General features: G+C 37.9%; 1 protein-coding gene across 1 annotated transcript in view; it reads right to left on the minus strand.

The window, feature by feature from the left end:
- Positions 1–618: 618 nt before the first annotated feature.
- The window catches only part of LOC117075524 (myomegalin-like), a 39,343-nt gene continuing 25,644 nt past the window's right edge, over positions 619–14,317 (minus strand). The window contains 5 exon segments of the mRNA XM_033197984.1: positions 619–5,012; positions 6,429–6,541; positions 7,879–8,016; positions 8,241–8,357; positions 11,976–12,067. Of these exon segments, the coding sequence (XP_033053875.1) occupies positions 4,838–5,012; positions 6,429–6,541; positions 7,879–8,016; positions 8,241–8,357; positions 11,976–12,067 (635 nt within the window). The 3' untranslated portion in view covers positions 619–4,837.

Raw genomic sequence — 14,317 nt, forward strand, 5'->3', positions numbered from 1 at the left:
GGATTAAGAAAATGTGGCACATATACACCAAGGAATACTGTGCAGCCATAAAAAAAGATGAGTTCATGTCCTTTGTAGGGACATGGATGAAGCTGGAAAGCATCATTCTCAGCAAATTATTGCAGGGACAAAAAACCAAACACCGCATGTTCTCACTCATAGGTAGGAATTGAACAATGAGAACACTTGGACACAGGAAGGGAAACATCACACACCGGGACCTGTTGTGGGGTAGTGGGACGGGGGAGGGAGAGCATTAGGAGATATACCTAACGTAAATGATGAGTTAATGAGTGCAGCACACCCGCATGGCACATGTGTACATATGTAACAAACCTGCACGTTGTGCACATGTACCCTAGAACTTAAAGTATAATAAAAAAAAAAAAGAAGCACTACATATTCATGTTATATACTAAAATTAAACCTATAAGGAAGCCAACTTGGTTTATGTACTTAAAACCCCTATTCTTCATATTATTTTAAATACAACATTTTCTGATGTTGCTGAACTTTCTATGTTACTCTTCCAGTTTTAGTAAGAGGAAAACAGTATGATAAAGATTTTTGCTTCTGGAATTTGACTTTAAACAAAAAGGGAGAGTAACACAAAAAGAATCAGTACGTCCCTTTAAAGTTTAATTATTCTTATTTGAAACCTGGTAGAATTAGTACTGTCAGGACCACAGTTTTGTGTTTCCTTCCATTTCCCATTCTTTGTTGGAGGCAAATTATGATGCTATTTTTTATTTAGAGAATTCATCTTGGCCAGGTGAGAACAGGGAGAAGTTGAAGACTTACCTTCTGTTAACACTTAGATTACTCAAAAGCAACAGGCTTGTTATTTGATCATAATAAAATGTTTTAACAAAGCTACTGGTACAGAGGGTGAGAAGGTGGCTTAAATCCACATTCTAAAACACATTATAACCGAAATCATTACCCTACAGAAATCACTCCAATATATTATCCTACTGACTCACTCCTTCTGTTTATTACTGTATTGCCATATTCGGGTTCCATATTTCCAGCTATTCTTTCCATGGTACAAATGGTTCCACACTACCAAAGAGAAAAGAAAAGCTCACTGAGCTTTAACCCTGAGAGAACTGAGAGAAAATACTCTGTATTTTCTTAGGTATCTCACAGGATATACCTGGAAAAGAAAACTGATTTCATTTGTTCTCTCTCTATTACAATTTCTACAAGGTAAAATGGAAAATGGACTTCAAGTGTGTGAGTTACTAATATTTCTTCCTAACTTCACAGGAAGTTTGTCATCTTTCTTTGCAGGATACTGACTGTAAAGTTAGTAATACTACGTGAGGCCCTATTTGAAAAGGCCACTTGAGCTTTTCAGGGATGCCAAATGTCAAGATTTTGTAACTCTTTTATATAAAAAGACCAGGAAATGGGAAAACAAGTTTATCCTATCAATGGGAACTAGAGTTTTCTAATACTACCTCAAGAAAAGCAAAGGTATTATTGTTCTATCTAAGACTTACAGTCCAAAGGAAAGTGACTTTAGGTAGCTCAGTCAACCTTTATTTCTCAGTGAAAAGGACAATTTTCAATATAATGTGATCTGCTCCTCCTTCCCACAATCAGTAGACTCCAGATCCAACTGGAAGATCAATGTAAAGAGAACTGAAATCAGTTTTCTTGAACAGTTTTTGAAGCTTTGAGCCAAACATCTCATGACCCAGACACTGAATTCGGAGGATGAATGAGCATAAAAGTGATAGTTTTTTTATGTATATCTGCCACAGAATTTACTTATTATAAACTGTGTAAACAGAATATACTCAAGAACCCTCAAGGAAACTAATTATTATGGTTAGGAACACATATGCTATACAGATTAAGATTTTCTGGATCCTTAATAGATCTCTTGCTATATATAATGTCATAGAAACATCTTTTAAAAATATAAATAAGGAAAAATGTATTTCCTCTAAGAAGCAAAGGTACTGAAACTATTACTGCTGTCCACAAGTGAATGAAGAGAAGAGGGTGTGGAGAAGGTTGGGTGACAGGTACGAGTGCACATGATCAAAGGAGAAGGCGGACCTACTAACATAGTCCAATAATGTCTTTTCGAAAAAGTTATCACTTGGCTATCTAAAAAGAGAACAGCAGATGAATGTTGATTTATACTAGGTGCTAATAGTCATCAAATTTTCAATACTATAAACTTTCAATAGCAAAGAGTTTAGGGACAATATCTGTCTAAGGACATTTAGTTCACTCATTAAATAAGTCCTCTTGGAGGTTCTTTTCAACTCTATACTTCTAAAACCTACAGACTTCATCTACCCTTAACTCTTACAACCATTACTCTGCATTATTTGCTATTATTCAAAAAGGAAACGTGAGAAAAACAAAATCTATCACATGGATTTTTTTTCTCAATTTAAGTTCTATGCTTCCAATTAAGCATGGCCTAAGGAAAAATTTACTTCACTATTTTTATTTGAAGATTATTTTTACTCAAGCACAAGATTCTATAAGCACACAATGCTTTATCTAAAATTACTGCCATGTTGAAAAATGACTGTAAAAGGTAGAATAATCCAGTATGAGAGTCTGTGCTCCTGAAGAGAAAATGGAATATTATATCATGCTAAATATTATTAAATGATATGTCCAACCACAGCATGATCTATGTGTGGATTATAAAATTTATCAGACTCATGCCCTCTAATCAGATGCCAAATTATCACACAAAGTTGTTAGACCAGCAAGCTCTCTCCAGGTAACACTGTTTGCAAGCCTCATTCCAGCTATCTAGACCAGAAAAAGTTAGTACCACATTTTAGTCATATTTATGACATTAAGATCAGACTTCTAATTTATCCTGCTCTCAATCTACTCTTGCTGGAGGTTGAGAGAAGTAGGAATGATTATTAACATAAACTGTAATCACTATGAACCATTAGAAACCATGCATCACCCAGAGCTGAATCTTACTAGCAGACTCAGAAGGCTTCCTTGTTCTATTAGTAAAATTAAGGAAAGAGGTTCCCTAAATGCCTTGTTGTAATTATACGACAAACTAGTCTTCGATAGGTTGACATTTCTACGAAGCTCCATTACCTTCCTCTTTACTTCTGGAAAGTTACAAAACATTTTGTGCAAGAAAAGGTCTCTTAAAATTAGGAGACTAAGAAAAGTGGATGGATCTGCCTACACTTCCTATCTCCTTCCTTAAATGACTCCTTTTTCCTCGAAAGCCATTGAAACTGAAATGGCGGACCCATTAAGAGTAAGGTTTATGGCTATCAACCTTTTGCAAATTACCTAATCAGAAGATTCCAGAGTGCTTCCCCAGTAGAACATTTTCTCCCTGTCCACTCTAGTTTGACTGATGCTCTACCTGTTATAGACACAGCTAAAGTTACAGAAACAGATGAAATTTACAATGTAATACAAGCCATGTCAACATGTGAAAGAAATAAAGTGTCACGTAAAAAAAAAAACGGAAGGAAAACAATTGTGCCCCACTTAGTTTAGAAAGGGTATCTAGTCGCATTTATTGTGCTAGAAAGCCTCAATCACTGTTCCCAAATTTCATATTTAAAGTAACTGAAACCTCAGCTTCTAACCTAGGAAACCTACAACCAAAGGAAATAAAAACAAATTCATGATGTTGAACCCACAAAGCTGCAAAGCAATCTTGGTTACTTTTCACACTCATGATTGTCAAGACATCAGAAATACAATCTCCAGTGCCCCTCTCCTTATACCTGTCATGTTGCCATAAGAAAGCATTGAGACAATGATTAAAACTATAAACATACATCTGTAACATTTCTTTCTAAACTATTCAAGCACTTCAAAGCCTGAAGCCTATTACTAATTTTTATATGGAGAAATGTATACATACTAAATAGTGAAAAACATAGGACCCTATTTAGTGCCACAAATGGAAGATGCAATACCCTCCTTTGGCTATAATGAGTTATTTGGTGAAACACTGAATGTAAAGAGGGATGCCACATTTGAAATTATCTTTGTAAACAGAGATCATTCTGACACTGGAAGACCACTCTAGAAGTCATGTTCTGACTAAACAGCATGACCTTGGTTTAAAGAAACCTAAAGGAATCAATAAAGAACAAATTTTAAATAGAATTTAATCTGTACCTAATCTAATTACACTCGTGTACAACAGTCAACTCTGAGACAGTATTGGAGATAAAAGTTTACTGTGATCACTTTCATAGTTTTTGCCTCTGTTCTTTAACTTGGCCTTCCCAATACTTGCAGTCTACTATTACAAAACTACTCTCCTGGTTTTGATTACCTTCTGATAAGAATTAAATCACTTTTACGAAGTCATTCTTATAGACTCTCAATCTCTTTCCCACTCTCTCATCTTAAAACTTGTACTCTTTTGATTTAAAAAATGCTCTCACTCAAAGAGGAGTTGACTGAATGGCAAAAATAATACACACACATGCATTTATGATATGATATGGAACATATGAAATGGATTGTGAAAGTGGGGGAAGAATAAACTTTATTGGCCCACAGAAGGGATGAGGGAATGAGAAGGGGCTAGGGATAAGAATGAATAAAAGTGGAAAAACTAAAGCAGAATGATTTAAAATGTGCAAATACACTTTGCAACCTCCACCATTCAATTTGGGGATTGATATGTATGTACAGTGAGATCCGTGTAGGCTAAAGTGAGTTTCACTTTGTAGTTGATGCTACTTGTACCAGTTCTATCATTAGTAAGTCACCGTTTAATTCTGCCAAAATCAGATAAGGATCTTTCTGGTTAGTGCAAACAAGGTTTTCCATCCTGGGCTGCAGTCTGACCCGCCAGTGCTCAGTAGGCATGCTTGTGATGAATTCGCACACTTTCCAGTTCCCCACCTCCAATGGCGGCCAGGGTCTCCAGCCTGTTTAAGCGCTCCAAGCTTCTTCCAAGAACTTCTTCTAGCCGACTGCGTAACACCTGAGCCCCTTCCAGTTCCACCTGCAGAGTTCGGTCTCTCTCAGAGCTGATTAAACATGCCACACGGAAGGAAAATGGATTAGCCATCAACTGTAGTGAGTCCATATTTGCTTCCAAAGAACCATCAGTGCCACTTTGAGCCACATGACTTTGTAAAGTAATTGTTCTCCAGGACACAATAAATGAATGTAGTCTCTGTGTGGCATTTGTGTTCACTGCTGATAGATTAGTAAAGACTGCTCCCTTTTTAAAAGCTTGCCCCTTATGCTAGATTCTGGGCCAATTTCACATAAAATTATAGCCCCTAAGACTTATCTCACACCCCCATAGCCCCAAAAAGAGAAATTTCATTATTTGACTAAAAGCTTTTGTTTCTGAAAAACTAAAACCCAGGACAAACTAAATATAAACTGGAGCAAGACTGAGCCAAGTAGAACCACTACTGGAGATACTTGTTTTCTCATTTGTTATCAAACTTGACTGTGGGATGGTGTGCTGAAAAGGAATCTGGTTCATAAACACTAAAGCTCCAGAGGTTCTGTAAAAAGTAACACAATCAACTGGTCCTATCAGACCTTTCCTCTGCCTTCATTTTCCCTGTAGAAAGAATACATTTTTAAAGCCCAACAATAAATTACAAGAAACTGAATAGCAAAAATAATAATAACAATAAAAATTGAAAAAGAGTAAAAGGGGCTAGTAGGAAAGGTAAAATGAGAAAAAAAATGAAGAGAATATAAAATGATCCAGAGAGGTATCATATATGTGACCAAAAATCAAGAGGTAGAAGAAAATATATTCATCATGATAGTTATCGGTGGTTCCAGGATAATTTAGCCATCCCAATTAATATATTTTCTTCGATGACATTAAATGAATATCAGTGCCCATTACAGCCTTACTTTTTTTTTTTTTTGAGATGGAGTCTCACTGTGTCACCCAGGATGGAGTGCAGTGGCAGGATCTTGGCTCACTGCAACCTCTGCCTCCCAGGTTCAAGTCATTCTCCTGCCTCAGCCTCCCGAGTAGCTGGGACTACATGCACGCGCTACCTCACCCAGCTAATTTTTGTATTTGTAGTAGAGACAAGGTATAGCCTTACGTTTATAATAGAACAGCCTTTAACAGGACATGGATCACAGAAAAGAAATGAACACACATTGAGTGCTTACTCTATGCAAGGCATTATTTTAGACACCAAAGCTGTCTTCTTATTTAATCTCTGCAATAGCTGTGCGAAACAGGCACTATTCCCGACTTAAGATTTTGACACTGAGGCTCAGAGCAATCCTAAAACAAATGACAAAGTGGGTAGCCCCAGTAATTGTCCTTGTTTTTTCTCCCCTCTTCAGTATCATAAGCATCTGCACTTAATGAAGAATAAAAGGCATAAAAATAATACAATAGTAAAAGAAATAAAAATTTCAATAAAGAATAAAGAGAAAAACAGCCACTCTCTTACCTTTCTGAATGGGCATGAAACTTCACCAGACTGCTACAGAGCTGTCTCTCTGCTTGTAAGGCCTCACTGAGCTGACTCCGTTCATGTACTAGTCCTTCTAGCATCAGCAGCAACTGAGAAGAGAGAAGAAGCAACATGCAAATGGCACAGTGAGACATGAAGCCACAGTTAATCCTGAGAAACAAGAAAATGCATTAGCATGTACTAGGACTTAAAAAGCCCACTATCTTAGTACTTAAGCTTTTGATACCATTTTATAGTTTTCAAATCAATGTCATATTATCTTTTTTTTTTTTTTATCTTTAAAACCCTGTAAGGTGGAATTCAAACATGGGAGCAAAAAGAAGAAAAAGGAGAGAGAAGCTAGAAGCACAGGAAAGCAGCTAAGAGAAAGGAGTAAGAGGGGAACAGGACAGGCGAGAGGGAAATATATATAATAGGACTCACTAGTATTCTTCATTCATTCAATAAATATTTACTGAGAACCTTCTATGGGACAGACTTAGTTCTAGGTTCTAGGGGAAAGCTTACTATCTAGTGGAGGAAAAAGACATTCATTAATCATAGATGTGTGTCACTGTGTGTGTAATAAGTGCTATAAAGATAATGAGCTATGAAAATGTATAACCAACAGAGTTGTTTAAGGTAGAGTTAAAAGCCAGAATGGAGTGGGGTGAGTAGTTAGTGAGAGAGATGATAATGGAGACAGGGAGTACAGGCAATTAAGTCTTCTGGAAAAGTCTGGCATTGAAGAAAGGTTAAACGAGGCTGTAGCTACAAAGAAATTTGGGGAAAAGACAGGGGTTTCTCTGTTTTTTTTTTTTTTTTTTTTTTTTTTTAACTGGGAGAGACTTGAACATGGTTAAACGCAGATAAAAGAGAACGATTCAGTTGAGAGGGAGGTGACTTATGTATGAGTGTGAGGGATAACTACTGGTATGTGCCCAAAAGAACTGCTGCTTTTTTCAGAACTACAAATGTCAGAAAGGGGCATCTACAGCTGCTACCGACCAAAGTAGGAAACTTTAGAGCATAGTTTGTCTGTGAAATACCATCAACTAACCCTCCACAAATAGCTGAGATTGACAGCTTTACCATGGTTTATTTCACAGTAGAAAAATAAGGTTTGAGCTGGGCGTGGTGGCGTGCACCTGCAGCTCCAGCTACTCAGGAGGCTGAGGCAGGAAGATTCCTTGAGGCCCAGAGTTTGAGGCTGCAGTGAGCAGTGATCGTACCACTGCACTCGAGCCTGGGTGACACAGTGAGACCCTGTCTCATGTGGTGACTCATGCCTGTAAGTAATTCCAGCACTTTGAGGAGCCGAGGAGGATGGATTACTTGTGGTCAGGAGTTTAAGACCAGCCTGACCAACATGGTGAAACTCCGTCTCTACTGAAAAAAAAAAAAAAAAAAGTAAATAAATAATAAGGTTTACATTCCAATAACTTACCTGTTGTCTTCGGTTTCCTGAAATTTCTTGACCCTGGGATTCTACTGAAGCAACTTTTTCCCGAAGAAGTAAGACTTCTTGGGTCAGGCGTTCCATAGCTGGTATGTCTTCAGGATCAACCAGTTGCATTTGCAGGTCCTACAAGTCAAAAAATAAGTGTGGATGTGAAAACAGCAATAAAAGGGTTATTCAGCAGAGGAGCAGGGGAACAAATGTTCTTGAAATAGTCTGCTATACTTTCAAGTGGGATATTGATAATCACTGGCCAAGGGATTCAGTGTGTGCAAATATTGTCTGAAGATGCCCTAGAGTAATTCTGAGCTGTGAACATTTCCAATGGTCTTTAAAAAGTTTTGAAAGACCTTTATGAGATCTTCTTTAATCTGTATGTTCCTGGTCAGAGACTCCATATCAGCAGCCTGCACCTGCAGCTCTTCTTCTTGCACAGCCATCACGGACTGTAGAGCAGAAAGCTCCATCTGTGGAAAGAGGAAACAGTATCTGCCATGTTTACATTTTAACACCGAGGCAAATGCTTTTGCATATCATATCACTATCAGCCAGTAATGCAAAAGAAAATGAGAACATGAATAGGGCTCTACAGCATCAAATCAATAATCCATGCAGTATGGCACCAAAGGATGTTTTATGGGAATATGTCATAGTTGTTCTTAATGATGTCTTCCACTTTAGCTAGCACTATAAAACACATCAAATTTGTTTAACAAGCTTATTATGATACTGAAAAAGAATGGTCACCATTAGCAGAAGCAAGAAGAGATGAAGTTTTTTTTTTTTTTGAGACGGAGTCTCGCTCTGTCGCCCAGGCTGGAGTGCAGTGGCCGGATCTCAGCTCACTGCAAGCTCCGCCTCCCGGGTTTACGCCATTCTCCTGCCTCAGCCTCCCGAGTAGCTGGGACTACAGGCGCCCGCCACCTCACCCGGCTAATTTTTTGTATTTTTAGTAGAGACGGGGTTTCAGCGTGTTAGCCAGGATGGTCTCGATCTCCTGACCTCGTGATCCCCGCCTCGGCCTCCCAAAGTGCTGGGATTACAGGCTTGAGCCACCGCGCCCGGCCAAGAGATGAAGTTTTTATGTATTTCACCCAACAGATGAAAAAATGACAGCATGAGGATATCTCCATTTTGCAACCCTTAATGAATGACTGGATAAGGCATGATACAGCAACAGCTGCTAACATCATGAGAGATCACCAAACATTACATGCCTCCTGATGGAAGAACATGCCACCACCTAGGAAGAAATGTTGCCAAAAGCTGGCACTACATGCCCTAAACTTTCAGTGTTCTCACCAGAAAATGACAAATACTTGGTTATGACAAAGTTCATTAAAAATCATGATTTAATAGGCCAGGCGCGGTGGCTCACGCCTGTAATCCCAGCACTTTGGGAGGCTGAGGTGGGCGGATCACAAGGTCAGGAGTTCGAGACCAGCCTGACCAACATGGTGAAACCCATCTCTACTAAAAATACAAAAATTAGCTGGGCGTGGTGGTGTGTGCCTGTAACCCCAGCTACTCAGGAGGCTGAGGCAGGAGAATCACTTGAATCCGGGAGGCGGAGCTTGCAGTGAGCTGAGATCGTGCCACTGCACTCCAGCTTGGCAACAGAGCGAGACACTGCGTCAAAAAAAAAAAAAAATCATGATAATAACCATAGCTGCTAACACTATGCCCCCGGCTCTCTAATAAATGCTTTGTATATATTTAATCCTTTTAACAAACCTAGTGATCTGACTCCTGCCTACTTTTCCTACTTTAATATCTGCCATTTTACTCCTCACTCATGACTCTGTAGGCACACTAGACTTTTTCTCTTCTAGGAACACCAAACTTTCTCTTGACTCAGCCTTTACAACTACTACTCCCTTTGCCTGAAATATCTTTCCCAGGGCTGCCTCCTGTTCATCCTCAGGTCCCAGCTTACGTGTCATCTGCTCAGAGAAGCCTTCTGTGGCCACCCTATTTAAGATCTCCATCCATGTTGCTTTCTATCATTTCCCTCATATCACTTACTATACCCTATAATTATAATGTTTATTTATTTATTGTCTGTATCTCCCCAGTAGAAATTAGCTACATAGAGCCAGAGACCTTACTGATTTCATTCACTAGCTCATCCCAAGCACTAGCCCAAGCTTAGAGAAGGTCCCCATATAGCTAATGAATGAATGAGTGAATCCTCACAACAATCCTGAGATAGCTACTCTTTGATGTATACACAAGGTGACTTCTTCTACTCTTCAATTTATAGACAAGGTGATTGAGTCTGAGAGAAATTAAGGAACTTGTTCAAAAATCACAGGGCTGGCTAGTAAGTGGTAAATCCAGAATGTGAAAACTCAGGGAAGCTGACTCAGAGCCACTAGGTTATAATGTCTTTCCTGTAGATACCACATATCCATACAGTCTTTATGGTAAGAACAAGTTATTTTAAAGAAACCCTTTAAAGGAATTTAGCAATAGTTAAATATCACCCACTCAAAATACCCATTCATAGGCATTACAATTTCATGATCCTGAAAACAGGACAGAACCAAAAAGTAACATTACTTTGGATTTGATAAATGTGAGAAAAACAGGAAGAGGATGTGGAAACTAAAATATCTAACATGAATAATCAGATAACGGCTAAGGTAGAACCACAAAGAGGAAGGGAGACTAGGGGATTTTTAAAACTGGTATTTCTTAAATGCCACACATTCTCATATCCTGAAAACTAACTGAGTCATAAAACATGAGTCTGTTTGTAAGCAGAAATATGGTAATGAAATTAAAAGATAAAATGTGATAATTCCATCACAAATACAAACACAGGTTTTATATTAGAGATCTAGCTATGGCAAAAGGTAGAAAAAAACTAAGGAGCTATTTGGAGTACCTAGCTAAACTGAATTCAGGAAGCCATGACACTGACTGATCTTCTAAAAGAGATGCCAACATAGTAACAAACAAGCTTTCAGTTTCAGTCGGTAACTCTGCGCTGCGGTCCTAGCATTTCTTCAACATCATAGTTGAGTATGCAGCTAGCTGTGGAGGATGTGCAGGGGGAAGGGAATCTCTAAGGCTGAAAGGCCTCTTCTAAAAAAATTGATGAGAACTCTATGCTAGAGAGAGTTAAAGCGTAAGGTGGGAAAAATGTGCTCTAGGAAATGAATCTTCTTAGGAAGTATGTGAAGTCACAAAAGGTTTGAGTTTGAATCATAGCTTTGGTATTTATTAGTTACATGACTATTCTCCACTCCCATTTTAAAAGAGAAATCAGTGTTTTAGCTTCTTCGTCTATAATAATTGAGCTAACACACTTACTTTGTGTAGAGCTGTGAGCATTAGTGCTAATTTAAGTACCTAGCACAGTACATCGCACATGAATACTTGATAAACTTTGATTATAATCAAATTTCTCTTGTTTCATGTTTCTAAAACTAATTTCATGGGTCTAATGTCATAACTCTAAGCAGCAATCACACGACACTTCCTTTTTTCACTAGTTCTTTACAATTATTATTATTATTATCTTGGAGGTGGAGTTTTACTCTTGTTGCCCAGGCTGGAGTGTGATGGCACAATCTCAGTTCACTGTAACCTCCACCTCCCGAGCTCAAGCGATTCTCCTGCCTGAGGCTCCCAAGTAGCTGGGATTACAGGTGCCTGCCACTACACCTGGCTAATTTTTGTATTTTTAGTAGAGACGGGGTTTCATCATACTGGCCAGGCTGGTCTCAAACTCCTGACCTCAAGTGATCAGTCCACCTCGGCCTCCCAAAGTGCTGGGATTACAGGCATGAGCCCCTGCACTCGGCCTTTACAATTATTTTATTCCAGTTAGCAATTGGGAGAGAGGGTTACGTTTTTCCAGCACTTAATAAGTTTTAATGGTCCCAATCTAAAAACAGGAGCATCTTTTTGAGATAATGTATATATAAAATAACTTATATTTTTCTTCAAAAAGAAAAAAGTCATGCCTGGCATTTGGGCTCAGATATTATACTTGGAGAATTATGTGCTTTTAAATATAAACTATTTTGAAAGAAAAAACAGGGATTTTGAAATTAAGACTTAACTAGAAAACTCACTTGACTTTCTCTTTCTTTTTTAGCCATGAGTTCAAGTTCCGCTTTGGCATTACTCAGTTCTTTTTCCAGCCCTGCAACTGTATCCAAGTCTCCCAAGATGAAAATACAGCGCTAGTTTTAATTGCTTTTAACATAATGTGATATCTGCTGCCTCCTTTGAGTAATTTACAGAGGACACATTCCAATAACAAGAAAAAAGAAAACACACACACGGGTTGTTCATCGTAGCGTTATCATAGCAAAATACTGCAATCATCCTAGATGCCACAAAGAGTGAATAAACTATAGTATATTCACAGATAGCACTATATAATGCTGTAAAAAAAGAATAAGGATGATCTTTATGAACTTACATGGAGTGATTTTGAGATTCTAAGAATATGTTAAGTAAAACAAGCCATGTGTTTAAGAATACATGTAAGGTAGTAGATTTTCTATTAGGAAAAAGGGGAAATGAGAATGTACATATATACATCACATATACACAGATGATTCATTTGCTTATTTTTGCAAAAAGATATATAGGAAGAATAACCCAGAAATGAAACTGATTACCTTCAGGAGACGAGTGGAAATAGGAGAGAAGGGATAGGGAAATATGGGACATCTGAGTATATCATTTTATATACTGGAGTTTTGAACTGTGTAAATGTTTAATGTTTAATGTATAAGCCAGCTTGACAATTAATGGGAGAGAAAATGTCTAAAATTGAATACTAATATAAATAAATAAATATATATAGCAAATAGATAATAAAACCACCCAGAAGATACTAAAAAATTAATCCAAATAATTTTTGAACTCACTAACTGAACACTGTCAGTGCAAAATATCCTAAGTATAAAAAGAATTACAAAAAAATCTTAAACATTACTTAATACATTTATTGTGATGGTGGTATTTATGTAGCAATTCTGAAACTACTTTTGCATATTATAGTATTCTGCAAATGTGTAAATATTTTGAAACATATTGATGCTCTAAGTAACGAGGGCTCTCAAGGAGATACAAATACGAAATGAGGGAAAAAAGAACCTATATTGTTAAATTGGAATTACAGAAATCAGTATCAAATCTTCATATGTATACAAATACACACACATATACTTAAAAATATTCATTGCTAGCTCTGTTCACTTAAAAGGGCCTAGAAGCAAAAGGCATTCATGTAGCAATGAACACATCTTGTGCCCAGATCATAGTTTCTGAATGCCATTACCCACCAAAAGGAACCAGGGAGCTCTTTAGGATAATGGTTGATTCTGGGACTGAGGCAGGTAAAGCAAAAGGTAATCATAGAACATCTTACTGTGCCAGAAACTATGAAACTATGCTAAAAAAAAAAAAAAAAAAAACACTGTTGAGGATATGGCAAAGGGTCAGAGAAATAGCTTGATGGGCCTCCCACTGACCAAATATGGGTTAATTTGAGCATTAAAGGAAATAACGACCAAAATCAATAATATAATGATTTTTAAAACTCCACATTGATAAAAACAAATGGGGTACAGAGATAGGGAAAGGACAGCTCTTCTTTATAAATAATACCCACAAATAAACAAAAAATTTTACAATAGAAAATCATAATTTTTTTTTCTTTTTTTTTTGAGACTGAGTCTTGCTCTGTCGTTCACGCTGGAGTGCAGTGGGGCAATCTCTCAGCTTTCCAGGTTCAAGCGACTCTCCTGCCTCAGCCTCCTGTGTAGCTAGGATTATAGGCATGCACCACCAAACCCAACTAATTTTTGTATTTTTAGTAGAGACAGGGTTTCACCATGTTGGCCAGGCTGGTCTCAAAAGTCCTGCACTCAAGTGATCTGCCTGCCTCGGCCTCCCAAAGTGCTGGGATTAAAGGCATGAGCCACCGTGCCCAACCCTGAAAATCACTATTTTTAAACTACTAATGTAGTTTAAAACCAATGTAGGTGGTTCAGGCAAGGCTCAAATCATACTAAAACCACTGAGTGAATGATTGTTGGAAAACAGAACTGTCAACATCTCAAATTCAGCCAGCAGATCACTATATACCAAGGCGGAAATAAACTTTTGACAACGGAGAGATTTGACAGCTACAACTTTAACCAAATGACTAAATTTAATATCACCAAGGATGATACAAACTGATTATCACGCACTGATGTGATGCACTAAAAAAGATGTTATCCAGGCCAGGTGCCGTGGCTCACGCTTATAATCCCAGCACTATAGGAGACTGAGGTAGGTGGATCACTTGAGGCTAGGAGTTCCAGACCAGCCTGGCCAGCATGGCAAAACTCTGTCTCTAAGAAAAAATACAAAAAAACTGGCTAGGCATGGTGGCGCAAGCATGTAGTCCCAGCTA

The sequence above is a fragment of the Trachypithecus francoisi genome, unplaced genomic scaffold, assembly GCF_009764315.1.
Source record: "Trachypithecus francoisi isolate TF-2019V2 unplaced genomic scaffold, Tfra_2.0 Lachesis_group5, whole genome shotgun sequence".
NCBI lineage: Eukaryota > Metazoa > Chordata > Mammalia > Primates > Cercopithecidae > Trachypithecus > Trachypithecus francoisi.